At 46.3% G+C, this 27,904-nt stretch overlaps 1 protein-coding gene across 1 annotated transcript; it reads left to right on the forward strand.

Annotated features, from left to right (window-relative positions):
• Nucleotides 1-20,178: 20,178 nt before the first annotated feature.
• Nucleotides 20,179-21,499, forward strand: IFNL3 (interferon lambda 3). The gene is made up of 5 exons (XM_037820002.1): nucleotides 20,179-20,358; nucleotides 20,670-20,747; nucleotides 20,974-21,117; nucleotides 21,222-21,305; nucleotides 21,401-21,499. The coding sequence occupies exons 1-5, from the start codon at nucleotides 20,179-20,181 to the stop codon at nucleotides 21,497-21,499; spliced, it is 585 nt and encodes a 194-aa protein (XP_037675930.1).
• Nucleotides 21,500-27,904: the final 6,405 nt, after the last annotated feature.

Here is a 27,904-nt window from a genome sequence, read left to right on the forward strand (position 1 = left end):
GGACGTTTATTGGGGAGGACTGTCGGGATCAACACCTGTGGGAGGAAGACAGAGGATGCAGGATTGGGCAGAGGGGAAGTTGAGCTGTTCCCCAGGAAAGCCTCGTCTGACCCTGGGGAAAACTGGATCCAGATGGCCCTTCAGACTGGTCTCGAGTTGGAGTGAGGGGTCAAGGTCTTCATAATCACATGTTTAACAGTCATGATGCAGGCTACCTGTGAAAGGACATGAAAATTTAGGCAATGCCCAAAGAGAACTGACTGCTACTGTCCCATGTTCCAGCAGCACTCCCGGCACCTGGAGGAATAAAATTTTCATTCCTGAAAGGGGGATCTGGGTGACTTATCATAGCATCCACCACTCAATGGAAAGCTCTAGCTCCAGCATCTTTCAGCATTCCCGGTACTGGCTTCTCTGTATCCTCAAAGACATACCAACAGCCAACATGCCATGTACTCTGGACGATCAAAGAACCAGCTGCAGGGAACCTATCTCGTGGTCAGAGAATCAGCTACACAGTTCTCCACTCAGAGGCTGGGCACCTGCTGCAGGAAAATCCCTTCAGAAGCCAGACTGTGGGGTGCCCTGGTGTCTCCTCGGAGGTTCCAGGATCAGCTCTGGATGGCCTGAGAACCCACCATGTGGGGCCCCTCCTCCAAGATCCTGGTTCAGTCCTAGGGGTGGTAGTTGATTTATTCCATGTTAACCTTTGGGTTACACAGATGTCCCATTTTTGCTCAGGAAGATAATACTGAGTCATTTGCAGGTGAAGAAAATTAAAGGCCAGAAGAGACAAGGACATTCCCAAAGGTCATTCAGCAGATAAGAGTCTCACCTGAGTACCGAATTCACGGCCAGGTAAAAACGGGCTTCCTCAAATGATCACCCGGAAGCTCACACTGGCAACACCATCTAATAACCGAAAATAAATTACTACCAGAATAAAGAGAGCAGCAGTTCCCCCCTACGTGGGATCAGACACCCAGGGGAGTGAATCTCCCTGGCAACGTGGAATATGACTCCCGGGGAGGAATGTAGACCCGGCATCGTGGGACGGAGAACATCTTCTTGACCAAAAGGGGGATGTGAAAGGAAATGAAATAAGCTTCAGTGGCAGAGAGAATCCAAAAGGAGCCGAGAGGTCACTCTGGTGGGCACTCTTACGCACACTTTAGACAACCCTTTTTAGGTTCTAAAGAATTGGGGTAGCTGGTGGTGGATACCTGAAACTATCAAACTACAACCCAGAACCCGTGAATCTCGAAGACAGTTGTATAATAATGTAGCTTATGAGGGGTGACAAGGGGATTGGGAAAGCCATAAGGACCACACTCCACTTTGTCTAGTTTATGGATGGATGAGTAGAAAAATAGGGGAAGGAAACAGACAAAGGTACCCAGTGTTCTTTTTTACTTCAATTGCTCTTTTTCACTCTAATTATTATTCTTGTTATTCTTGTGTGTGTGCTAATGAAGGTGTCAGGGATTGATTTGGGTGATGAATGTACAACTATGTAATGGTACTGTGAACAATCGAAAGTACGATTTGTTTTGTATGACTGCGTGGTATACAAATATATCTCAATAAAATGAAGATAAAAAAAAAAAAAAGAGCAGCAGTGCTGTAAACAAAGCTTACAAACACTAGGACATGGAAGTAACAGGATTTGAAAAATCACAATAACTGGGAAGTGTGGCAACTGCATTGTCCAAATCCCACAAGCATGAGGGCTTCTCAGGTGGGGAGAGCTAAAAGTCAGATTCCTAGAATCTTAAAGTGGGTGCTGAGGTTTCAATCAGGGGTCCTGACCCCTCACAATCAGGAGGATCCAGGTGCCCACAGAAGTGAAGGGTGGGCCATGGTCACGTGGGAGGCCAGCTGCCAGGGAGGACCAAAGATATGAGCCTTTTCTGGCCAGGCCTAGCCCGGGAAGAGCTCCAGGCAGTGCTGCCGACAGAAATATCACCGCCTCCCCGGGAACTGCATTCTCCTTTATGGGAAAAGTACAACCGTTTTGAGGTGTCTCTCGCACCCCCTTGGTCAATGGGGAGACCAGGGCCGCGCCCGGCAGCCAATAGCGTGGAGAGTTTTGGATCCCAGGATCAGAGTCAGAGCCCGGAAAACGCCACCAGCCTGAGGTCCCACCTGAGCGGGCGAAGAAGGTTGAAGATGACGGTGGCTTCGTGGCACCGAGGCGAGTCCTGAACCCAGGAAGGGGAGAAGTGGGGCTGACTCTGGGTTTTCCTCACCGAGAAACTGCCCCCCTCGAACCCCCACCCAGGGTCCTCGGCTGCCCCGAGTCTCTTGTCCGGTTTCATCTCGCACGGTCCTCCCTGGGGTCCAACCACTCTCCCGCCAGCTCCACTCCCAGCTCTGCGTGTTTCGTGACGCCCCCTGGGTGGCTGCAGGGACTTCCTTGAGGGGCCTGGCTGGGTCAGCTCCAGCTGGAGGTGGAATAGAAGGTCAGTGAAACACGCGCAGCACAGTGCCGGCCCCATTCAAAGTGCCCAGGACCCAGGGCCCTCCTTGTGGCGGACAAAATTCCGTATTTGATGGATGCCAGGAGGGCGAGTTGTGTTTGGATGGATTTTTCGCCAAGCGGGACCGTATTCGCAGACCAGGTGGGCCTCGCTAGGAGGCCGGAGGCGCAGAACACTACCCACCCCACGGCCGCCAGCAGCTCCAGAGTCGGGCCGGTCCCGGGGAGCAGCTCCGGGCTGCGCAGGCTGCTCAGCACCGGCTGGGCGTCGGGGAGGGCCGGGGCCACCAGGCGGAGCCGCGCGCAGCACTGGGGGAGACCAGGCTGGAGTCAGAGGGGGCCGCGCCTCCCCCGCGGGGTCCCGGGCCTCACCGACGGCCTGAGGGGCGTCCTTCTTGAACAGTTCGGCGGCCTCCAGCTCGGCGTCTCTTCCTCCTGCTGCCCAGGGGCCCGGGTGAGGCTGTGCCGTCGCGCCAGGACCCCTGACGCGCTGGCACGTGTAGCCTTCCCCGACGTGAAACAGGCCTGCCGCGCGCTGTTGTGCTTGTTGGACACTGAACCAGGGAGCGCTCCGAAGGCGCGAATGGCGGTTGAAATGCACCCCAAGCCCCAAGCCCTGCCAAGCCCTGCGCCCCGGCGCGGAGAGGAATCCTCCCGGTGGGGGTGGTGGTGTGGTTTTTGTGTTTGGCACGAAGGCCGTGTCTGTGGTTTGTTTTGGGGGGTTGGAGGTGGGTGGTGGCTGGGGGTGCGGGGGACCCATGGGAAGATCTCCTGGTCTGACGCTGGAGCCTGAGTTACGAGATGCGTCTGCTGGGCGCTGCGACCCAGCGCTCCCTCGGGACAGGGACGGGCGACTCCGAACCCAGCGGGCCCAGGGTCGCGGGGAGCGGAGGGGGCTCGGCCCTCACCCACGTAGCGGTCCCTCAGCTCCTGGGGTCCAGCGAGCGACAGTGCCAGGACCCACCGCGCCCGGGCCACCGCGGCGCCTCCACTCGGCCGCATCTCGGCGCCTGCAGGAGGAAGGAGGCCGAGGAGAAGGGCCCGCGAGTCCAGCCCCCTCGCTCTGCTCAGGCTCGCAGGGGACCGATGCTCCGCGCGGAGCACGCACAGGGGAGAGGCGGGGTGGGCCCGGGGACCCCCTCTCACCTTCAGCCTCTCGCGCCTCGCTCCTCGCTTGTACACTTCTCCCTTTTTGTCTCTTTCTCTTTCTTCCTGTCTCTTATCTCTGCCTCTGTCTGGGTCTCTCTCCTCATTTCTTTTCTCAGCAACGATCCAGGCCAGAATGTCTTTCTCTTTCTCAGTCTTTTTTTGTTTATAAATAAAATGCACTGCTTTTTTTTTTTGGCTGATCATATATGCAATGCATGTTAATTGGGGAAAGCTTGAAAATACAGAAAAGTATAAGAGAGATACGAAAAATACCTATAACTTCACCACCCATCTCTCACCCCTCTCCCCACCACTGGAACCACCCCCAACCCCCCAACAATGCACAGACATTAACCAAATAATAATTTGTGTGTATGTTTTCTGGTTACCAAAGCAACGTTTATTCCTTGAAAAGATTCAGTCAATACAAAAACATACAATTTAGAGAGTTAAAATCTTGAATCCCATCTCCTGGAGGTAATCCTTTAAACAGTTAGTAGCTGTTCCTCCTGGTTGTGTTTCTCCCTTCTTTTCTATGTGCAACTTCACCCGAATTGGAACCAGCCTGTGTACAGTTTGGTAGCCTGCTTTTATGTTTTACCATTGTCTCTCATTAGCATTTCCCCATATCTTTAATTATACTGTATCAGTTGGGGCCACAGCAGGAAACAGATGGCCCAATCAATTTAGGATAATTTGAAGTGGGTTTAATACCAGAGTATTTACAAAGGGACTAGCAATAAAGAGATACTACAAGGGCTAGCCTAAGGCCCTGAGGCCAGATTGGGGTGGTGGTGGGGGAGCTCCCCTAGGCACCAAGGAAGGGAAAATTGGACGGAGGGGTTATCAGACGTGGGGTAGAGTCAGGCAGACAGGGTAAGAAACAGCCATCATGGTGGCCCTGCAGGGGAGTAGTGTGGAATAAATACCCTGACCTCGCTCTCCTCTCTCCACAGCCCTCCTGCTAGGCTAAAATTTTGTCAGTTCAAAAAATACTACATAAATGGAATCATATAGTTTGTAACCTTTTAGAGCAGGCTTTTTTTTTTCCTCCACTCAGCATAATTCCCTGGAGATTCATCCAAGTTGCATGTAGCAGTAGTTTGCCTCTAAATATACCAGAGTTTATTTAACCATTGCATTCGTTTCCCAAAGCTGCTGCAACAAATGACCACAAAACTGGTGGCTTCAAACAATAAGAATTTATTCTCGCACAGTTCTGGAGGCAGAAATCTGAAATCAAGGGGTTGGCAGGGCCACACTCTCTCCAAAGACTCCAGGAGAGACTCTGTCCCTTGCCCTCTCCTAGCTGCCGGTGGTGGCCGGCAGTCCTTGGCACCCCTTGGCTTGTAAACACATCACTCCAATCTCTGCCTCCACTGTCAAATTGCCTTGTTCTCTGTGTCTCTTGTGCCCTTTTCTGCCTCTCATTAGGACGTTCTCATTGGATTTAGGGGCCGCCCTAACCCAGCAGGACCTCATAGCCATCCTTACCTTAATTACGCCTGCCAAGACCCATTTCCAAATAAAGTCATATTGTGAGTTTCTGAGTGGACATGGATTTTGGGGTGACACTATTCAAGACACTACAACCATTCACCTTTTGAAGGACATATGAGCTGTTTCTAGATTTTGGCTATCATGACTAAAGCTGATATGAACATTTGTGTACAAGGTTTTGTGTGGTGTAAATTTTCCTTTCTCTAGAATAAAATGTCCAAGAGTACAGTTGCTGGGTTGAATAGGAGTTGCATGTTTAATTTTTATAAGAATCTGCCAACCTGTTTTTCAGAATGGCTGTACAATTTTACACTCCCACCAGCAATATAAAGTGATTAAGTATCTCCATATTCAATTTCATTTTTAATGCAGTTTTATTGAGATATATTCACATGCCATACAAACCATCCAAAATAAACAATCACTGGCTCACAGTATCATCACATAGCTGTGCATACATCCCCTATGATCAATTTTAGAACATTTTCATTACTCTGGAAAAAAAAATAAAAATAGAAAAGAAAGCCCAAATCCTCCCATACCCCTTCTTCTTCCCCCCCCACCACCTAACTGACCTTCAGTATTGATATAGTACAGTTGTTACTGTTGATGAAAAAGTATTAAAATATTAATTTTAACTATATCTATAGTTTTCAATAGGTACATTTTCCCCATAAACCTTCTATTATTAACTCCTTCTAATAGTGCTATATTTGTTTTAGTTCATGAAATAATTTTGTTATATTTTTACAGTTAATCACAGGCATTGTCCACCATAAGATTCACTGTGTTATACATTCCCATGTTTTAACCTCCAACCTTCCTTCTGGTGACATACCCAGCTCTAAACTTCCCTTTTGCACCATATTCGCACACCATTTATTCTCACAATAACATGCTACCATCACCTCTATCCATTTCCAGGCGTTTAAGTTCAACCTCGTTAAACATTCTGCAAATATTAAGCAACTGCTCCCCATCCTTTAGCCTCATTCTATATCCTGGAAACCTGTATTCTATATTGTATGTCTATGAATTTACATATTATAATTAGTTCATATCAATAAGATCATACAATATTTGTCCTTCTGTGTCTGTCTTATTTCACTTAACCTAATGTCCTCGAGGTTCATCTACATTGTCGCGTGCTTCAGGACTTCATTCCTTCTTACTGCTGAATAATATTCCATAGATGTTGTGCCAGTTTGAATGTATTATGTCCCCCAGAAAAAGCCATATTCTTTGATGCAATCTTGTGGGGCAGACGTTATCAGTGTTGATTAGATTGAGAAGTTATCAGTGTGGATTAGATTGAGTGTTTCTGTGGAACTGTGCCCCACCCAACTGTGGGTGATGACTCTAATTGGATAATTTCCATGGAGTATTGCCCTGCCCATTGGGAGGACCTTGATCAGTGGAGCTATATAAATGAGCTGATGGGCAAAGGGAGCTCAGTGCAGCTGTGAGTGATGTTTTGAAGAGGAGCAAGCTTGCTAGAGAGGAACGTCCTGGGAGAAAGCCATTTTGAAACCAGAACTTTGGAGCAGATGCCAGCCACGTGCCTTCCCAGCTAACAGAGATTTTCCAGATGCCATTGGCCATCTTCCAGTGAAGGTACCCGATTACTGACGTGTTACCTTGGACACTTTATGGCCTTGAGACTGTAACTGTGTAGCCAAATAAACCCCCTTTTTATAAAAGCCAATCCATCTCTGGTGTTTTGCATTCTGCAGCATTAGCAAACCAGAACAGATGTATATACCACATTGTGTTTATCCATTCATCTGTTGATGGACACTTTGGTTGGTTCCCTCTTTTGGCAATTGTAGATAATGCTGCTATGAACATTGGTGTGCAGGTGTCTATTTGCGTCTGTGCTTTCAGATCTTCTGGTTACATCCCAAGTAGCAGGATTGCCAGGTCTTAAGGCAAGGAAGTGTCAAACTGTCCTCCACCACAGATGGTACCTTTTTACATTCCCACCAGCATGGAGTAAGTGTTCCAATCTCTCTATATCCTCTCCAACAAGTGTTGCTTCCTATTTGTTTCATAGCAGCTATTCTAAGAGGTGTGAGATAATACCTCATAGTGGCTTTGATTCGCATTTCCGTAACAGCTAGTGTAGCTAAGCATCTTTTCATGTGCTTTTTGGCCATCTGTATTTCTTCTTCGGAAAAAAGTCTATTCATGTCTTTTGCCCATTTTTAAATTGGGTTGTCTTTTTATTGTTGAGTTGTAGGATTTCTTTATATATTCTCGATATCAAACCCTTATCAGACATGTGGTTTTCAAATATTTTCTTCCATTGAGTCAGCTCCTTTTCACTCTTCTGACAAAGTCCTCTGAAGCCCAGAAGTATTCGATTTTGAAAAGGTTCCATTTATCTATTTTTTCTTTTGTTGCTTGTGCTTTGGGTGTAAAGTCTAAGAAACTACCACCTATCACTAGATCTTGGATATGTTTCCATACTTTTTTTCCTAGGAGTTTTATGGTATTGGTTCTTTTATTTAGGTCGTTGATCCATTTTGAGTTAATTTTTGTACAGGGTGTGAGGTAGGGGTCCTCTTTCATTCTTTTGATATGGATAACCAGTTCTCCCAACACCATTTATTGAGGGGACTCTTCTGTCCCAGATTTTTGGGAGCCTTGCCAAAAATCATCAATTTCATTTTTGAGTTGTATTCGCAAAATATGTTCTCCAAAGCTTCTTTTTTGTTGTTGTTTCTTAAACTCTTTAGAGAAGTTTGGGACTAGAGAAGGGACTGCAAACAATGAGTCACAAGAAACCTTTCTATTGGGATGATATATAATGTAATCTTTATTATAAATAACTTTAAAAATTTTATTGCAGTAACGTATATAAGAAAACTTGCCATTTTAACCATTTTGAAGTGTACTGTATACAACACTTGAGCTCAATAACCTGCATTGTGCTACTCAGAGTTGAATCACTGTCAATAATTTACCTCTGCTGTTTTTCTATGACCAATCCCACAGCACCCCACTCTTCCGGCCATGAGCAGGTCTGTGTCTAGGTCTTCACTCTTTGAAGACATGTAGTTTCATTGCAGTCCCATGATGCATATCACTTAGGACACTTTTGGTTTGGTGGTGTTTTGGAGCTGCATGTACTCCCCAAAAATATGTTGTTAAACCTAATCCATTCCTGTGAGTGTGAACCCATTTTAGTTAGGACTTTTTGATGAGTTACTTAAGTTAAGCTGTGGCCCAAGCCAATCAGGATGGGTCTTAATCCTATTACCGGAGTCCTTTATAAGCAAAATGAAATTCAGACAGACAGACAGAAAGCCATGGTAAGCAAGAAGCTAAAGGTCAACAGAACCCAGGAGAGAAAGGAGAGGTAAGGAGAGACTGCCATGTGGATGACCATATGACAGAGGAGCCCAGGAGCAAGGGTCACTGGCAGCCAGCCTCAGAACACCAGTCTTTGGGAAGAAAACTTCCCCTTGATAATGTCTTGATTTGGACTTTTTCCTAGCCTCAGAACTGTGAGCAAATAAATTCCCATTGTTTAAGCCATCCCATAGCATGGTATTTGCTTGGGCAGCCAAGGAAAGTAAAACAGTTACAAACAACCAAAAACCCAAACTCAAGCTGACTTGGACAATGAAGTTATTGGTTCACAAAACTGGAAAGTCTAGAGTTAAAGCTGAGGCCTCAGGTAAAGTTTGATCCAGTAGTTTAATACATCACAAACCTTCCAGATTCATTTGATCTCTCAGATCTCCTTTCCACTGGTGGGGATGCTCTTTCCCTTGTAATTCCAAGATCAGCAGGAAAGAGGAGAGCATCTTTTCCCCAGGATGCCCAGGACTGAGATTCATTCTGATTGGACTGGCAGGTCACATGCTCACCCAGAACCCAATCATTGTGCCCAGGGAGATAAACTGAGGTAAATGGCTGTAGCCTCTTCATATAGCCCATTCCAGGGACTGGGGCCACGTCACCTTCCCTAAACCATTTGGATCCCCAAATGAAATGGAAGGGTGAGGGAGAGGTAATAGAAACTTGGAAAGTAACCACCATGTCTGCCCTGTGGACACTTTTGGGAGTCTTTTTTAATGTCTCAGTAGAATTTCTGTAACGGCTTTTCAGTTTTTAAGGTTTAAACAGGCAGAGCAAGAAAATAGATGTGGAGAAGACACAGGCATTTGGCTCAGGCTAGAGTTTGGGGCAGAGCCACGACATCAGCCGGCGTTGGCGTTCGGAAAGGCTATAGGAGCCAGCGAAGCCCGGCGGCGATAGCCCTTTCACTTTTCCAACCGGGAACATAAAAGCCACCATGGAGGGTCCCGGCACCGTTGCCGAAGGTGGACACCGGTCTGGAGAACACCAGCTGGGCAGTGGAGGGCAGGACCGGCTGCAGCGCGGGGCGCCTAGAGTTCCCTGCAGGTGAGGAGCGAGGGAAGAGCGGCTGAAGGTGAGAGGGGGTCCCCGGGCCCACCCCGCCTCTCCCCTGTGCGTGCTCCGCGCGGAGCATCGGTCCCCTGAGAGCCTGAGCAGAGCGAGGGTGCTGGACTCGCGGGCCCATCTCCTGGGACTCCCTGACGTCCCTCCTCGCGTCCTGCAGGAGTCGAGATGCGGTCGAGTGGCGGCGCCCCGGTGACCCGGGCGCTGTGGGTCCTGGTGACAGTGGACGTGGCGGCCCCCGGGCGCTGCCTCTCCTCGCACTGTCACTCGCTGGACCCCAGGAGCTGAGAGACCGCTACGTGGGTAAGGGCAGAGCCCCCTCTGCTCCCCGCGACCCTGGGCCGGCTGGGTTCGGAGTCGCCCGTCCCTGTCCCGAGGGAGCGCTGGGTCGCAGCGCCCAGCAGGCGCATCTCGTAACTCAGTCTCCAGCGTCAGACCAGGAGATCTTCCCATGGGTCCTCCGCACCCCCAGCCACCCCCCACCCCCCAAAAAAGCACAGACACAGCCTTTGTGCCAAACACAAAAAGGCAAGCACCTGAGAGGATTCGGCTCCGAGCCCGACGCAGAGCTTGGCAGCGCTTGGGGCACGGGGTGCATTTCAACCCCCATTTGCGCCTTCGGAGCGCTCCCTGGTTCAGTGTCCAATAAGCACAACCGCACGCGGCAGGCCCGTTTCACGTCGGGGAAGGCCACACGTGCCAGCGCGTCAGGGGTCCTGGCGCGACGGCACAGCCTCACCCGGGCCCCTGGGCAGCAGGAGGAAGAGACGCCGAGCTGGAGGCCGCCGAACTGTTCGAGAAGGACGCCCCCCAGGCCGTCGGTGAGGCCCGGGACCCCGCGGGGGAGGCGCGGCCCCCTCTGACTCCAGCCTGGTCTCCCCCAGTCCTGCGCGCGGCTCCGCCTGGTGGCCCCGGCCCTCCCCGACGCCCAGCCGGTGCTGAGCAGCCTGCGCAGCCCGGAGCTGCTCACCGGGACCGGCCCGACTCTGGAGCTGCTGGCGGCCGCGGGGCGGGTAGTGTTCTGCGCCTCCGGCCTCCTAGCGAGGCCCACCCGGTCTGCGAATAGGTCCCACTTGGCGGAAAATCCGTCCAAACACGACTCGCCCTCCTGGCATCCATCAAATACGGAATTTTGTCCGCCGCAGGGAGGGTCCTGGGTCCTGGGCACTTTGAATGGGGCCGGCACTGTGCTGCGCGTGTTTCACTGACCTTCTATTCCACCTCCAGCTGGAGCTGACCCAGCCAGGCCCCTCAAGGAAGTCCCTGCAGCCACCCAGGGGGCGTCACGAAACACGCAGAGCTGGGAGTGGAGCTGGCGGGAGAGCGGTTGGACAGCAGGGAGGACCGTGCGAGATGAAACCGGACAAGAGACTCGGGGCAGCCGAGGACCTGGGGTGGGGGTTCGAGGGGGGCAGTTTCTCGGTTAGGAAAACCCAGAGTCAGCCCCACTTCTCTCCCTCCTGGGTTCAGGACTCGCCTCGGTGCCACGAAGCCACCGTCACCTTCAACCTCCTTCGCCCGCTCACTTGGGACCTCAGGCTGGTGGCGTTTTCCCAGTCTTGTCTCAGATCCCGACCCGACTCCGCGGGATTCTAAACTCTGCACCTCATTGGCTCTGAGCGCGGCCCCCGTTTCCCCATTGGCCAGTTGCCTCTCGACCAATGAGCGCCGAAGACTCGAGACCCTCTCCGCCGTCATTGGCCAGGATTCGAGCCTCCTGTGCTGAGTGCAAGAGGCACTTCGAGACGAGTGTAATTTTTCCAAGGAGGGGAACTCGTTTCACCAGAAGCGGCGATATTTCTGAGAAATGTTTTGTCTGAATCTCTTTCAGGGGTCAGATCTGGCAGGAAAAGTCTCGAGTCCTTGGTCCTCCTTGGCCACTGACCCCATTGTGATCATGAACCAGATTTTGCTTCTGACCGTGACCACGACGGCCCCCTCCAAGATTCTTTGAATCTGACTCCTGGATCACCTCCGCCTTAAAAAGCCTTGTACCTTGGGGGATTTGGTAGTGAAAGGGCCAGAAGTCCCTAAAATAATGTAACTTTTTGGATTCTGATACTTATGTGTACTTGTACACATTTTCTATGTTTATGTGCTATTCTGTCTTCTGTTGTTAATTTGTCCAGTTATTAAATAGTGCTGCTTTTGCATCGATTGTTTCCCAAGTGATCATTTGAGGAGCGCTGCTCAGAAAAACAATGTTGAGCCAGGGAATCGGGCGAGTTGAATTTCTATTCTGATCCTGCCACTTAGTTAGTGGTATGTATGTTACCACAATAAACATTTTTGCAAAGCCGACAGAACTGTACAACACAAAAAGTGAACCCTAGTGTAAACTATGAACTTTAGTTAATAATATAATTATAATAACATTGGTTCATCAATTGTAACAAATGTACCACACTAATGCCAAATGTTAATAATAGGAAAAATTGTTATGTGTGGGGCTATGTGGTAACTCTGTACTTTCTGCCTGATTTTGATTTTTCAGTAAACCTAAAGCTACTGTAAAAAAATAAATTCCCTCCTTCATTCCCTCCATCCCTCTCTCCCTCCCTGCCTCTTCCTTCCTTCCTTTCTTCCTTCCAATAGCCTTTATTTTTTAGAGCACTTGTAGGTTTGCAGAAAAATTATGCAGAAGGACAGAGTTCCCAAATACCCAACTCCCTACTCTTTTTCCTCTTATTAGCACTTTGCATCAGTGTGGTACATTTGTTACAATTGATGCAGCAATATTATTATAATTATATTATTAACTAAAATCCATAGCCTACATTAAATTTCACACTTTATTTGAATAGTTGTATTGGTGTTTTGTTTTTAAATTTTTTTTTCATGTGGTAACCTATAACAACCTAACATTTCCCATTTTAATCACTTTCAGGTACACAATTCAGTGATGTTCACCAGTCACATTGCTGTGCTACCATCATTACCAACCATTACCAAAATTTTTTCGTCACCCCAAACAGAAACTCTGTACAATATTAAGCATTAACTCCCCAATCCCCACCCACCCCTGCCCCCGTCCCTGGTAACTTGGAATCTACTCTCTGTCTCTATGAATTTTCAGATTCTAGTTATTACCTATAAGCGGAATCATACAATATTGCCCTTTTGTGTCTGGCTTATTTCACTCAACATGATTTCTTCAAGATTTATCCATGTGGTTGCATGGATCAGAACTTTATTCCTTTTTATGGCTGAATGGTATTCCATGTACGTACATACCATATTGTTTATCCATTCATCTGCTGATGCACATTTTGGGTTGCTTCCACCTTTTGGCTACTGTGAATAATGCTACTATGATTACTGATATAAAAATATCTGTCCAAGTCCCCACTTTCTCCTCTTTTGGGTATAGACTTAGAAGTGGGATTTCTGGGTTATATAGTAATTCTACACAGCTTTCCAAGGACCCACCAAACTTTTCCACAGCATCAACACCTCATTTTCATTCTTACCAACAATGCAGAGGGGTTCCTATTTCTCTGCATCCTTGCCAACCCTTGGTATTTTCTGATTTTTGTTTTCTTTTTGAAATAATAGTCATTCTAGCAGGTGTGAACTGGTATCTCACTGGGGTTTTGATTTGTGTTTCCCCAATGGCTAGCATTGTTGGGCATCTGTCAATGTGTTTATTGGCTATTTGTATATGTTCTTTGGAGAAATGTCTTTTCAAGTCCTTTGTTCACTTAAAAAATTTTTATTTTGAAATAACTACAAACTTACAGGAAAGGTGCTAAAATAATATGAAATCAATACATTGAATTCTAATTTACCTCCCCACCCAGATATCCAGATTTAACAACCTTTAGCATTTTGTGGCATTTATTGTATAATTCTTTCTGTCTATCAATCAATTGATCTAAACATATATATATATATATATGCTCTCAAATATGACACATGTATGATATATATGTATCATGCTTTTCTAACCCTTAAGACTTCCTGGTACATTGCCATAGAAAAGGAAGAAAAAACATTTCAATTTTTTCAATTGTTCCAATAATGTCCTTTTTTTTTTAGTTGGAAAATATTTTTTCTTAATTTTTATTTTAGTAACATATATGCAAACTATAATTTCCCTCTTTAACCACATTTGAGTATATGATTCGGTGCTATTAATCACATTCACAGTGTTGGGCTACCAACAACACCGTCCATTACCACAACCTTTCCATCATTCACAACAGAAATTCTGTACCAGTTAAGCTTTAGCTTCCCATTCCCTAGCCCTGCCCAGCACCTAGTAATCTGTATCCTAGTTTCTGACTCTATGAATTTGCTTATTCTAATTATCTCATAACAGTGAGATCATACAATATTTGTCTTTTTATGTCTGGCTTATTTCACCAGCATGTGTCTTCAAGGTTTATCCATGTTATCGTATGAATCAGAACTTCATTCCTTTTCACAGTTGCATACTATTCCACTGTATGTGTGCTGGTTTGGATGTACTATGTCCCCTAAAATGCCATGTTTTCTTTTTTTTTTTTGTTTTGTTTTTTTTTTTTTTTGCCTGTTTAAATCTTTTTTTTTTTTAATTCAGTTTTATTGAAATACATTCACACATCATACAATCATCCATGATATGCAATCCACTGTCCACAGTATGATAACATAGTTATGCGTTCATCACCACAATCTATCTCTGAACATAAAATGCCATGTTTTCAATCCAGTCATGTGGGGGCAGATGTATTGGTGTTGATTAGGCGGGAATCTTTTGATTGAGTGTTTCCATGGAGATGTGACTCAATCGACTGTGGGCAAAACATTTGATTAAATTATTTCCATTGAGCTGGACCCCACCCATTCAGAGTGGGTCTTGATTTAATCACTGGAGTCCTATAAAAGAGCTCACAAACAGAGGGACCTCAGAGCAGCTGAGAGGGACATTTTGGAGAGCAGCCAAGAGAGAATTTTGGAGACAGCCACTGAAAGCAGACTTTTGCTAGCCCAGAGTTTGCCTGGGAGAAACTAAGAGAACACCCCCAGACACCTAGAGAGGAACGTCCTGGGAGAAAGCCATTTTGAAACCAGAACCCTGGAGCAGATGCCAGCTATGTGTCTGTGCCTTCGCAGCTAACAGAGGTTTTCCAGATGCCATTGGCCTGCCTTTGGTGAAGGTATACTCATGTTGATGCCTTAATTTTGACATTTTCATGGCCTTCAGACTGTAAATAAACCCCCTTAATAAAAGCCAGTCCATTTCTGGTATTTTGCATTCTGGCAGCATTAGCAAACTGGAACAGTAGGTATATGCTACATTTTGCCTATCCATCTTTTGATAGACTTTCGGGTTTCTTCCATATTTTGGCAATTGTGAATAAGGCCACTATGAACATTGGTGTGGAAATATCTATTTGAGCCCCTGCCTTCAATTCTTTTGAGAATATACCTAGAAGTGGGTATGCCAGGTCATATGGTTATTCTATACTTAACTTTCTGAGGAACCACCAAACTGTTTTCCACAGGGGCTGCACCATTTTACATTCCCACAAACAATGAATGAGGGTTCCTATTTCTTCACATTCTCTCCAACACTTATTATTATTATTTTTTAAAAAATAATAGTTATTCTAGTGGGCATGAAGTGGTATCTCATTGTAGTTTTGACTTGAATTTTTCCTAATGGCTAATAATGTTGAGCATCTTTCCATGTGATTATTGGCTATTTCTGTATCTTCTTTGGAGAACTATCTATTCGAGTATTTTGCCCATCTTTTTATTGGGTTGTATTTTTGTTGTTGAGTTGTAGGATTTATTTATAGTTTCTGGATATTAAACCCTTACCAGATATATGGTTTTCAAATATTTTCTCTCATTCTGTAAGTTTTCTTTTCACTTTCTTGATAATGTCCTTTGACGCATAAATACTTTTAATTTTAATGAAGATCAATTTATCTGTTTTTTCATTTGCTGCTCATGCTTTTGGTATAAAGTCTAAGAACTTATTACCCAATATAAGATCCTGAAGATATTCCCCAGTGTTTGCTTCCAGGAATTTTATAGTTCCTGTTTTGGTCTTTCATCCTTTTGTGTTAATTTTAGTATATGGTATGAGGTAGAGTTCTGCTTTTATTATTTTGCATGTAGATATCCAGTTTTCCCAGCACCATTTCTTGAAGAGACTATTCTTTCCCTATTGAGTGGACAGTGCCCTCGTCAAAAATCAGTTGGCCATAGATGTGTGGTTTTATTTCTGAACTTCCAATTCTGTTCTATTGCTTTATATGTCTGTCCTTGTGCCAATAACATGCTGTTTTGATTACTGTAGCTTGGTGATAAGTTTTGAAATCAGGAAGTGTGATACCTCCAACTTTATTCTTCTTTTTGAAGATGATTTTGGTATTCGAAGCTCCTTACCTTTCCTTATGAATTCATGATTGGCTTTTCATTTCTGTGAAGAAAGCTGATGGATTTTTTTATTGGGATTGTGTTGAATCTGTAAATTACTTTGGGTAGTATTTATATTTTAACAATATTTGTTCTTCCAATCCATGAACATGGAATGTCTTTCCCTTTATTTGGGTCTTCTTTAATTTCCTTCAGCAATGTTTTGTAGTTTTCTCTTTACAAGTCTTTTACATCCTTGGTTAAATTTATTCCTACATGTTTTATTCTTTTAGTTGCTGTTGTAAATGGATTTTTTTTCTTGATTTCCTTTGGGAATGTTCAATTGCTGGTGTAGAGAAACACAATTGATTTTTGCATGTTGATATTGTCACTTTGCAGAATTTATTTATTAATTCTAGTAGCATTCTTGTAGACTTTTTTTGGATTTTCTATATATTGTGTCATATCATTTGCAAATAGAGGAAATATTACTTCTTTCTTTCCAATTTGGATGCCTTTTATTTCTCTTTCCTGCCTAATTGTAATGGCTAGAACTTCCCATGCAATGTTGAATACACTGGTGAAAGTGGGTATTTCTTGTCTTATTCCTGATCTTAGGGGGAAAGCTTTTAGTATTTCACCATTACTATGATGTTACCGTAGGTTTTTCATATATGCCCTTTAACATGTTGAGGAAGTTCCCTTCTAAGTTCCCTTCTATTGGTAGTTTTCTGAGTGTTTTTATCAAGGAAGGTGCTGGATTTGGTAAAATGCCTTTTCTGCGTCAATTGAGATGATTGTGTAGGTTTGGTTTTTTCCCCTGCACTCTCTTAATGTGGTGTCTTACGTTAATTGATTTTTCTTAGATTGAACCACCATTGCATCCCTGGGATAAATCCCACTTGATTATAGTCTATAAGTCTTTTAATGTGCTGTGGATTCAGTGTGCTAGTATTTTGCTGAGGATTTTTGCATCTATATTCATGAGAGATTTTGGTCTGGAATTTTCTTTCCTTGTGATATCTTTATTTGGCTTTTGTATTAGGGTGATGCTGGCTTCATAGAATGAGTTAGGAAGTCTTCCCTCTTCTTCACTTTTTTGGAAGAGTTTCAGAAGGATTAGAGTTAATTCTTTGAATGTTTGGTAAAATGTGCCAGTGAAGCCATCTGCTCCTGCTTTGTTGGGAGGATTTTTTTTTAATTCAGTTTTATTGAGATACACTCACATACCATACACTCATCCATCGTGTACAATCAGCTGTTCACAGTACCATCTTATAGTTGTGCATTCATCACCCCAATCTATTTTTGAATGTTTTCCTTACACCAGAAAGAATCAGAATAAGAATAAAAAATAAAAATAAAAAAGAACCCCCAAATTACCCCCCCATCCCACCCTATTTTTCATCTAGGTTTTGTCCCCATTTTTCTGCTCATTCATTCATACACTGGATAAAGGGAGTGTGATTGACAAGGCTTTCACAGTCACACTGTCACCCCTTGTAAGCTACATTGTTATACAATCGTCTTCAAGAGTCAAGGCTACTGGATTGGAGTTTGGTAGTTTCAGGTATTTACTTCCAGCTCTTCCAATATAGTAAAACCTAAAAAGTGTTATCTATATAGTGCATAAGAATGTCTACCAGAGTGACCACTCAACTCCATTTGAAATCTCTCAGCCACTGAAGCTTTATTTCGTTTCATTTCACATCCCCCTTTTGGTCAAGATGATGTTCTCAATCCCACAATGCCAGGTCCAGATTCATCCCCAGGAGTCATATCCTGCATTGCCAGGGAGATTTATACCCCTGGGACTCAGGTCCCACATAGAGGGCAGTGAGATCACCTGCCAAGGTGGCTTAGTTAGAGAGAGAGGGCCACATCTGAGCAACAAAGAGGCACTCAGGGGGAGACTCTTAGGCACAATTACAATCAGGGTTAGCCTCTCCTTGCAGCAACAAGCTTCATAGGGGCCAGCCCCAAGACAGAGGGCTCAGCACATCAAGCTGTCAGTCCCCGATGTTTGTGAGAGCATCACCAACAATCCAGTTGAGGAAGTCTGACACACCTGCATCCTCCCCCCATTCCTAGGGGGGCCTGTTGGGAGGATTTTGATACTGATTTTATCTCTTTACTTATTATTGGTCTGTTGAGGTCTTTTATTTCTTTTTGGGTCAGTTTAGCTAATTTGTGTGATACTAGGAATTTGTGCCTAGGGTTTATGCCATAGAAAAGGAAGAAAAAACCTTTGGATTATCCAAAGCTTTTTGTCTTTATTTCTTGATATCCATTAGTGGATGGTTATTGTATTAGTTAGGGTTCTCCAGGGAAACAGAATCAACAAGAGATATCTATAAATATAGGATTTTTTATAAAACTGTCTCACGCAACTGTGTAATGCATGTGTCCAAATTCCATAGGGCAGGCAGCAAACTGGCAATCCAATGAAGATGTTTAATGAAATCCTCAGGAACGAACTGGCAACGTCGATGAACTCCTCAGGAAATGCTTCACTGGTTAGCCAAAGAAGAAGTGAAGGTCCTCTATCTGGCTTAAAAGTCTTCAACTGATTGGATTAAATCCAGCTGATTGCATTCTCTCATTATGGAAGACACGCCCTTCATTGATGTAATCAGTCACAGCTGCAGCCAATTAACTGATGATTTAATAAATCAGCTTTCTGGTTTATTAACCAGCCACAAATATCCTTGCAGTAATGGTTAGGCCAGTGCTTAATTGACCAGACACTTGGGTACCATCACCTGGCCAAGTTGACACATGAACGTAACCATCACAGTTATCACTGCCTTCTCATTGCAACTACAAACAAAATCACTTTATTCACAATAAAATTATTTCTTATTCTCTCCCCTCACACCCATATTAAAAATCCTGCCCTCATCACTAATTTGCTGTGTGACTTTGGGCAGGTCTCCTACCTTCTCTGAACCACATGTAGCATTTTCCTAGTTATTTAGAATATAGCTGGACCACAGAATGCCCTAGATGTTACTGTAAGGATTCATCACAGAAAAGCCTCCAGGACAGGGTCAGACACAGATCAAGTGCTGAACAAAATGGGGGTGTCTTTGTTTTCAGTTTGTATTGGCTGTTCCCCTTGCCTGAAGGGTCTTCCCTCAGATCTTTACGTGGCTCCCTCCCTCACTTCCTCCAGTCAGTGAGCAAATGTCATTTCTCAGGTCACTTCATTTAATGCAAACTCTCTCCTGCCCTCTGTTCCCTTCCCTGCTTTATTTTTCATTGTTACCTGACACAATACGTAAGACATGCTTCACTTTCCCACTAGATTGTCTCTGTCTCTTCTCTAGTAAATAAGTTTTGCAAAGCATTGTTTTCTGTTGCCTTTTTTTTTTCTCATTGCTCTATCTCTGGCACCTGGTATAGTGCCTGGCTTAAAAATTAGGGGCTGAATAAATACGTGTTGAATGAATGAATGCATTTGTCACAAACTGATCCATTCCTGTTGAAGTTCTTGGCCATGTCCCTGTTCCTTAGCAGAGCCTAGAGTTCCTGGGTCCTTCCATGCCTGGATAATTAAAGATTTTTGGGCAAACTCCCTTCTCTTTTGCTCTCTTGGTACCAGGTGGAGAAAGGTAGGAGACAGCTGATCTCCTCTCTTAATTCTTGGGTCTCTTGGCTTTTCTGATTCTCTCTTCCACCCGCAGTGTCTTCTCCCTTCCCCTAAACATCCCTCCTTCTGGTCAGGCTGTACCTGCCCCTGGCCTGGAATGTCCTGCGTGGGCAAACGTGGAGTCTGTGTCAGTTTCTCTTTCGATCCAGGTGCTCACCTGGCTCACCTGGCACACCCGGCCCCGCCCTGCTCCAGGCTTCCGCAGCCCGGGGCCTCCCTTGGCGGCAAGTGTCAATCTCAGACCGTGTTTTCACTTTTCCTACATCAGCTGGGACTGCCCAAATGTTCAAGCTAAAAGCTGCCCCATGGGGCTCAAGCAGGAATTGTGTCCCAGGCGGAGCTAGAAACTCAGAGCCTCGGCCAGAGACCAAGCAGCCGGCTGAGGCCAGAGGAAGAGACCGAGGTTGGAGACTCTGAACAGGACTGAGTGGGAGACTGGGCGACAGAGCCTCTGTGTGGACACTCAGATCCCCTCCTGCTGGCAGAGACCAGAGACCAAGAATGAAGCCAGGTGAGGCCCCCATACCACTGTCCTTGACCCTGTCCTCCCCATAGCCCCACCCTCAGCCCCGATACTCTGCATCCCCTCATCTTTCTCTCTTTCCATAATGCAGACATGGCGGTGGGCTGCATGCTGGTGCTGACTCTGGAAGCTGTAGGGCTGCCCAGGACAGGAGCAGTTCCCGTCCCTGCACCCCTCAAGGACCTCCCAGATACCCGGGGCTGCCACATCACCCGGTTCAAGCATCTGTCCCCCCAGGAGCTGCAGGCCTTCAAGAAGGCCAAGGATGCCCTTGTGAGTCTCTCCACCATCCCTCCTGCATTGGGCTAGCCTCCACCCCTCCCTCTGTGGGTGAACCTGCTGTGTGCTGCTGAAAGTGGGCCTGCACCCTGCCTTTCCTGGTGATCAGCCGCCCTTCCTGCAGTGGGCCGTCTTCTGCTCTTACTGCACTGGGCTAACTCATGTCCTCCTACAGCAGAGGTGCAACTGCCATCCTTCATGAGCAAACGTCCCCTCCTCCTCTTGTTAGCCATCCTCCCATCCTGCTGGAGTGGTCTAACCTTCATCCCTCCCGCCGTGAGCTAACCTCTGCCCCTGCTCTCTAGGAGGAGTCACTCCTGCTGAAGGACTGGAGCTGCAACTCCCGCCTCTTCCCCAGGACCTGGGGCCTGAAGGAGCTGCAGGTGAGTTGGGAGTCAGGGCTACCCCTGTCCCCACCTAGCCCCCCTCATCTGGCTCACCAGGCCCCTCACCTGACCACATTAATTGTATGCTCTCACCTGGCCCCTGACCTGTCACCTTCCTCTGTTCCTTCCCCTGTTCTCTCTCACCTTTCCGCTCTCACCTGTCTCCCCCTCACCTGTTCTCTCTTACCTGCAGTTCTCACCTTTAGTTCTCACCTCTCCTCAGGTGTGGGAGCGCCCCGTGGCCTTGAAGGCTGAGCTGGCCCTGACGCTGAAGGTCCTGGGGGCCATGGCTGACTCGGCCCTGGGGGACGTCCTGGACCAGCCCCTTCACACCCTGCGTGACATCCACCGCGAGCTCCAGGCCTGTGTGAGTACTCGGGGCACCCAGGCCATGGCCGTGGGCTCTGACACCCCCACTCTTCACCCACTGTCCCAGGCCAGGCCTCACACATGACCCTTCTCTGCCCACAGATGCCAGCCCAGCCCCTGGCAGGCCCCAGGCCCCAGGGCCGCCTCCTCCACTGGGTGCACCGGCTCCGGGAGGCCCCGAAGAAGGTGAGTGGCCAGGGAGGGGGACAGACGTCGGGGTCTCGGGAAGGGAGGAGCCGACACCTTGGCGATGGGAAACCACCACCTCTTCTCTCCCGCAGGAGTCCCAGAGCTGCCTGGAGGCCTCGGTCACGTTCAACCTCTTCCGCCTCCTCATTCGGGACCTGAAGTGCGTTGCCAGTGGGGACTTGTGTGTCTGACCCCACAGACCCACCTTCCAACCTGTCCTCACCCCTTAGATAATATATAGTCATCAATCACTTTTCTTAAGTTATTGCACCCAAATCCCTATTAATGTATTTATGTGAGTGGAGTCTCAAACTCAGACTCAATAGAATATTTATTTTCATACGTTTTAATAAAGTTGTGCAAATAAACAATGAGGAGAAGAATCTGTTTGTCGTTGAGCTGTGTGTGTGCTTGTGTGCATAAGTTTTCTCTTGCTGCTGTAACAAAATGTAAAACAACACACGTTTGTTATCTCCCAGTTCTCAAGGCCAGAAGTCTGGGTTGGTGTTCTAGTTTGCTAATGCTGCCAGAATGCAAAACACCAGAGATAGATTGGCTTTTATAAAAGGGGTTTATTTGGTTACACAGTTACAGTCTTAAGGCCATAAAGTGTCCAAGGTAACACATCAACAATTGGGTACCTTCACTGGAGGATGGCCAGTGGTGTCCAGAAAATCTCTGTTAGCTGGGAAGGCACGTGGCTGGCGTCTGCTCCAAAGTTCTGGTTTCAAAATGGCTTTCTCCCAGGACGTTCCTCTCTACGCTGCAGTTCCTCAAAAATGTCACTCTTAATTGTACTTGGGATATTTGTCCTCTTTCAGCTTCTCTGGAGCAAGAATCTGCTTTCAATGGCCGTCTTCAAACTGTCTCTCATCTGCAGCTCCTGTGCTTTCTTCAAAGTGTCCCTCTTGTCTGTAGCTCCTCTTCAAAACATCACTCACAGCTGCACTGCGTTCCTTCTGTTATGTCAGCTCATTTATATGACTCCTCTGATCAACTTAGACCCACCCCGAATGGGCGGAGAAACACCTCCATGGAAACTATCCAATCAGAGTCATCACCCACAGCTGGGTGGGGTGCATTCCAAAGAAACACTCAAAGAATTACAATCTAATCAACACTGATAGCATCTGCCCACACAAGATTACATCAAAGATAATGGGGTTTGGGGGACACAATATATTCAAACTGGCACAGTTGGCTTGGCTGGTTTCTCTCTGCTTCTGGTCTCACAAGGCCAAAATCAAGATGTTGGCTGTCTGGGCTCTTATCAAGAGGCTCTGGAAAGAATCTGCTTTCAGGGTCATTCAGGTTGTGGGCAGAATTTAGTTCCTTGCAGTTGTAGGACTGAGGTCCCCAATTTCCATCACATACTCATATAATTGTCTACAAAGCAGGAAGAGCAGCATGGTGGAGACTCCTGTTAGCAGTCTTCCATACCCATTCTCCCCTCTTCCTTTCAATGCTCTAAAGACTACTGTTCTAGTTTGCTAATGCTGCAGAATGCAAAACACCAGAGATGGATAGGCTTTTATAAAATGGGGGTTTATTTCACTACACAGTTACAGTCTTAAGGCCACAAAACGTCCAAGGTAACACATCAGTAATCGGGTACCTTCACTGGAGGATGGCCAATGGCGTCCGGAAAACCTCTGTTAGCTGGGAAGGCACATGGCTGGCGTCTGCTCCAAAGTTCTGGTTTCAAAATGGCTTTCTCCCAGGACGTTCCTCTCTAGCAAGCTTGCACCTCTTCAAAGCGTCACTCACAGCTACACTCCGTTCAGTCTCTTTGAGTCAGCATGTTTTATATGGCTCCACTGATCAAGGCCCACCCTGAATGGGTGGGGTCACACCTCCATAGGAGTATCCCACCCAAGTCACCACCCACAGCTGGGTGGGGCACATTTCAAGCAAATCTAACCAGCACCAAAACCTCTGTCCCACAAGACCACAATGATAATGGCATTTGGGGGACACAATACATTCAAACCAGCACATTCCACCCCCTGGACCCCAAAATGACATTATCTTTCCAAATACAAAATACATTCATTTCATCACAATATCACAGAAACTTACATCATTTCAGTAACAATAGTCAAGTACAAAATCCCATCAAAATCAAATATAGGCGTGGTCAGTCCTAAGACATAATTTTTCTTTAGCTGTGGATCTGTGAACTTAGAACAAGTTATGTGCTCCCAATATACAAAGGAGAGACATTCATAGGATGAACATTTCCATTGCCATAAGGAGAAACAGTAAGGAAAACAGGGTTCCTAAAACCCACAGGACAAAGTCCATTAGATTTCAAAGTCTGAGAGTCATTTACAGAACAATGTTGCATCCTTGGGGCTTGAGAGAGCGGGAGCCTAACCCTTCCCAAGGGCCTTTTTGGCAGCTGTTTCCTCTCCAAATGCTTGGGTGAGTGCTCCAACATTTCCACACATTGGGGAGACCACCTTCTCGGCTCCACCCTCCTCAAACCTCAGGGCAGCTCCCGGATTCCCTTCCATCTCCCGGGCACATGCTCAACCCCTTCAGAACAGTGTGGTGGCAGCCAGGCTCTCCCCAATTCCCTGGAAATGTGCTCCACCCTCTTTAGGACCTGAGGGGGCAAAATTTCTCTTCCAGAGCATCGAAGAGGAAAGCCCACCCTCGACCTCCAGGGCAAACTCACCCTTTCCATGCATGTGGGCTGCTCTGCTCTCCCAGCCCGAGACCTCCTGACTCCAGACCTCAACCTCCATCGCTCTGTCTTTGAAGAGATTTTTCCTTTAATTGTTTCCTTGTCTGTCTCCTCCAGTCCAGACTGGCAATGGCTCTGTCTATAAAGATCTCGCAAAAATTCTGTTGGCTTTGCATGAAGCACGCAGGGGTCAAAGCCATCAGACAATAGGAGTTTCCACAAATCCTTTCTGGATAATTCCATCTCCAATCTTGGCTTGTACTGAAATGGCGGCTGGGTTCCATGTTTGGTTACATCCTCACATTGGGCTGTAGCTTCTGGGATTCCACCCCCTGGAAGCTTGTAACTTTCCAAGCCATCAGCTTCTGGTTTCTTTGAACCCAAGAGTTCAGTTCTAAGTTTCTCTCTCTCCGCTTGCATTTTACTATAAGCTGCAAGGAGAAGCCAGGATACATCCTCCACACGTAGTCTGGAGATCTCCTCAGCTAAGTATTCCAGTTTGTCACTTTTAAATTCTTCCTTCCATCTGACACCAGGACTCAATTTGCCAAATTCTCTGCCACTTTAAAACAAGGTTCGCCTTTCTTCCAGTTTGCAACAACACATTCATCATTTCTGTTCAAGACCTCATCAGAAGTATCTTTAGAGTCCATATTTCCACAAGCAGTCTTGTTAAAGCAGTTTTGGCCTTTTCTATCAAGCTCCTCACAATTCTTCCAGAAACTTCCCCTTATCCATTTAAAAAGCCGTTCCAACATGTTTGGTGTTTGCAAAGTCAGCAGCAAAAGCACCCCACTTCTCTGGTACCAAAATCTGTTCTAGTTTGCTAATGCTGCAGAATGCAAAACACCAGAGATGGATAGGCTTTTATAAAACGGGGGTTTATTTCACTACACAGTTACAGTCTTAAGGCCACAAAACGTCCAAGGTAACACATCAGTAATCGGGTACCTTCACTGGAGGATGGCCAATGGCGTCCGGAAAACCTCTGTTAGCTGGGAAGGCACATGGCTGGCGTCTGCTCCAAAGTTCTGGTTTCAAAATGGCTTTCTCCCAGGACGTTCCTCTCTAGCAAGCTTGCACCTCTTCAAAGCGTCACTCACAGCTGCACTCCGTTCAGTCTCTTTGAGTCAGCATGTTTTATATGGCTCCACTGATCAAGGCCCACCCTGAATGGGTGGGGTCACACCTCCATAGGAGTATCCCACCCAAGTCACCACCCACAGCTGGGTGGGGCACATTCCAAGCAAATCTAACCAGCACCAAAACCTCTGTCCCACAAGACCACAATGATAATGGCATTTGGGGGACACAATACATTCAAACCGGCACAACTACATTTCCCAGCTTCCCTAAACCTAAGAGTGACTATGACACTAAGTTATGGCCAATGCATGTGAGTGAAGGTAACCTGAACACCCTGTAAGTTGTTTATTAAAGCGAATGGGGATGCCCTCCTCTTCCTCTTTCTTCTCTCTTCTGGATGACAGAAATAGGAAGAGTCATCTTATTATGTCTTCAATTTTCTATGACATTTTTGGTGGATGTAGACGTCTGTGTTAACAGTTTTATTTTTTCTTTCAATACATGATAGAACCAAGGGAAATTTTTTATACCACATTTTGTTTGTCCATTCAGATTTGATGGACACTTGTGTTGCTTCCGCCTTTTGGCTTTTGTGAATAATGCGGTGATGAACATGGGTGTAAAAATATCAATTCTTTTGTGTATATACGTATGAGTGGAACTGCTAGGTCATATGATAATTTTATGTTTATATATGGATTCTAATGTCTAAAAAAGGAAACACTGAATATAAGTCAGTTTGAAAATTGGGAGAATTGATCACTGTGCAACTTGATTTTCTCCAAATAAAGCAGGGACTCTGCAATAGACAGATGTTGCTGGGGAGACTGGGACACCTCCCTGTTTCTGGTTCTTCAACACTTGCACACCGGAGCCCGTGGTGTCTCCAAACCCTGGGACACTGGAATTATGAACGAGGGATGAAGGGAAGGAGCGTGAGTCAATGGAGTGGAACAGAGAAGAGGCCATACGGAAACAGGAAGACACTTTGGTTTTAAATAACACTTTCAGAAGTAACTACATGTTCATAATTATTCTTTGTTTTCCCCTTCTCTCTTGATGAAAACTTGGCCACACTTACACTGTGGCAAAAGAAATAAATCCATCCCCTTTATAGTCAACTTACGTTGTTCATGCACTAATGATAGTTTGAGCATTTTTCTATAGTTAGAGATGTTTTGCTTCGTTATGGTTGTAGTTTCTCAGGGAGGGGGGCCACGGGCTCACCCCATCAATAAGTTCATCACATCCACTCCAGCCACTTCCAGGCTGGTGATAATGGGGAAGAGAGACAGAAGGTAGAGTCCTGGAGAGAGGAAAGATGAGGAGAGAACCCAGAGAGGGCTCTTGCGTAGTCCCTTGCAGTTCTGTCTCCTAAGAGCCCTCCCCAGTAAACCTTCTGCTTGGAAGTCCCCATTTCATAATCTGTTTCCAGGAGCCCGATCTAAGATGAACATGTCAGCTCTGGCTTACCTCACTTCTAATAGGTGATCCAGATCCCTGTGGCTGAGTGGTGTGGGGACTCTCATGACCTCAGGCTGTGCTCTCTGTCCAGTTTTTGTTAAAACTGGTCAAGAAGATAACTAGAAATGCCCTAGTGGGTCACCTGAGTGCCACACAGAACCCCTTGTCCCCGCTGTGTGGCAGAAACCCGACCCCTTCCCGATGACCAGGGTCAATTATCTGCCCAGCTGCTGACCACTCTCTTTATCTGTTGGTCTCTTGACAGAAAGGCACAATGGGACCAGGAGGCAACCACAGGTCAAGGTTAAGGTTCAATGGTGTTCTTTCTGCCTTCCTGGATGGGAAAGTTCCCCTTCTGGGAACCAGGACCCCTGGACCTGCAGAACCTAAACTTCTGAGGGCAGGAAGCACCAATTCTTGAGGTGGGTCAGCGTGAATGATGGGAAATCATACCATTTCTACTTCCATCTCTTGACTCCCACCCTCATTTTTCTACCTCTTGGAGATCCAACACCATAGAGTGATGGTTGACTTCACAAGTGCATCGAGTGATGTTGCTCCGTCTTCAGAGTTTCAATGCCATGCTGTGGCCTCAGCTGCATCTTTAAGAGTCCATTCAGTGCTCTATTGGGCCAGCAGCTTCCAGGTAGTGGGGTTTGTATTAGGAACAGAGGATCCCACTCCTGCACTTCCACTTCCTTTGTTGTAAAGTGTGTTCCTGGGTCCACTGGATCCTTTGTTGGTGGATCAAAGTTCTGTAATCCCTCAGATGGCAGTTCTGGCCGAGTGCTTGTGGTCAGGAAAGGCAAACCATGGCTGGAATATTGCAGTCAAGATGAATCTCTGATCCTGGTGGAATGTAGCAACTTGGTCTTCTCAGATGTCCGTGACTGACAGGTTTGTCACTCAGCAATGGCATTTGCTAGACCAGCTTTGGTGATTGGCAGTTCAAGCTGTGGGTGCCACGGCACGGGCTCCACCCTACCCTCAGGGCTTCTCCACCCATGTGCTCATTGTGCTAGGATGGGGTGGAGAATGACAGAGGCTCACTGAGTCAACTGGCCTCGTCATTATTTCTATGTGGTTGATTAGTGCCACTTCTGTAATGGATGCTCTCCAGTGGTTATTAACATGCAAAAAAAATCTTCATACTTCATTTATGTTCTCTCCCACTAGCCCATCCATGTATCTCTACACCCAAATGTCCTCACCAGGATAATCTAATTTTTCACCTTCCAGGCCGTTGACCAAGGATCAAGGCCATTTGCCACTGCTCATAAGTTCATGTTCATTTTCATATAAGTTGAGATATTTTTCTTTCCACAGAAAGTGGGTGATCAGCTTTACCACCCCTCCC

The sequence above is a fragment of the Choloepus didactylus genome, chromosome 27 (assembly GCF_015220235.1).
Source record: "Choloepus didactylus isolate mChoDid1 chromosome 27, mChoDid1.pri, whole genome shotgun sequence".
Lineage (NCBI taxonomy): Eukaryota > Metazoa > Chordata > Mammalia > Pilosa > Megalonychidae > Choloepus > Choloepus didactylus.

Coding starts and splice junctions, on each gene's coding strand:
- IFNL3 (XM_037820002.1), top strand. CDS start 20,179: ATGGCGGTGGGCTGCATGCTGGTGCTGACTCTGGAAGCTGTAGGGCTG. Junction 21,118..21,221: donor ACCGCGAGCTCCAGGCCTGT/GTGAGTACTCGG, acceptor CTCTGCCCACAG/ATGCCAGCCCAGCCCCTGGC. Junction 21,306..21,400: donor TCCGGGAGGCCCCGAAGAAG/GTGAGTGGCCAG, acceptor TCTCTCCCGCAG/GAGTCCCAGAGCTGCCTGGA.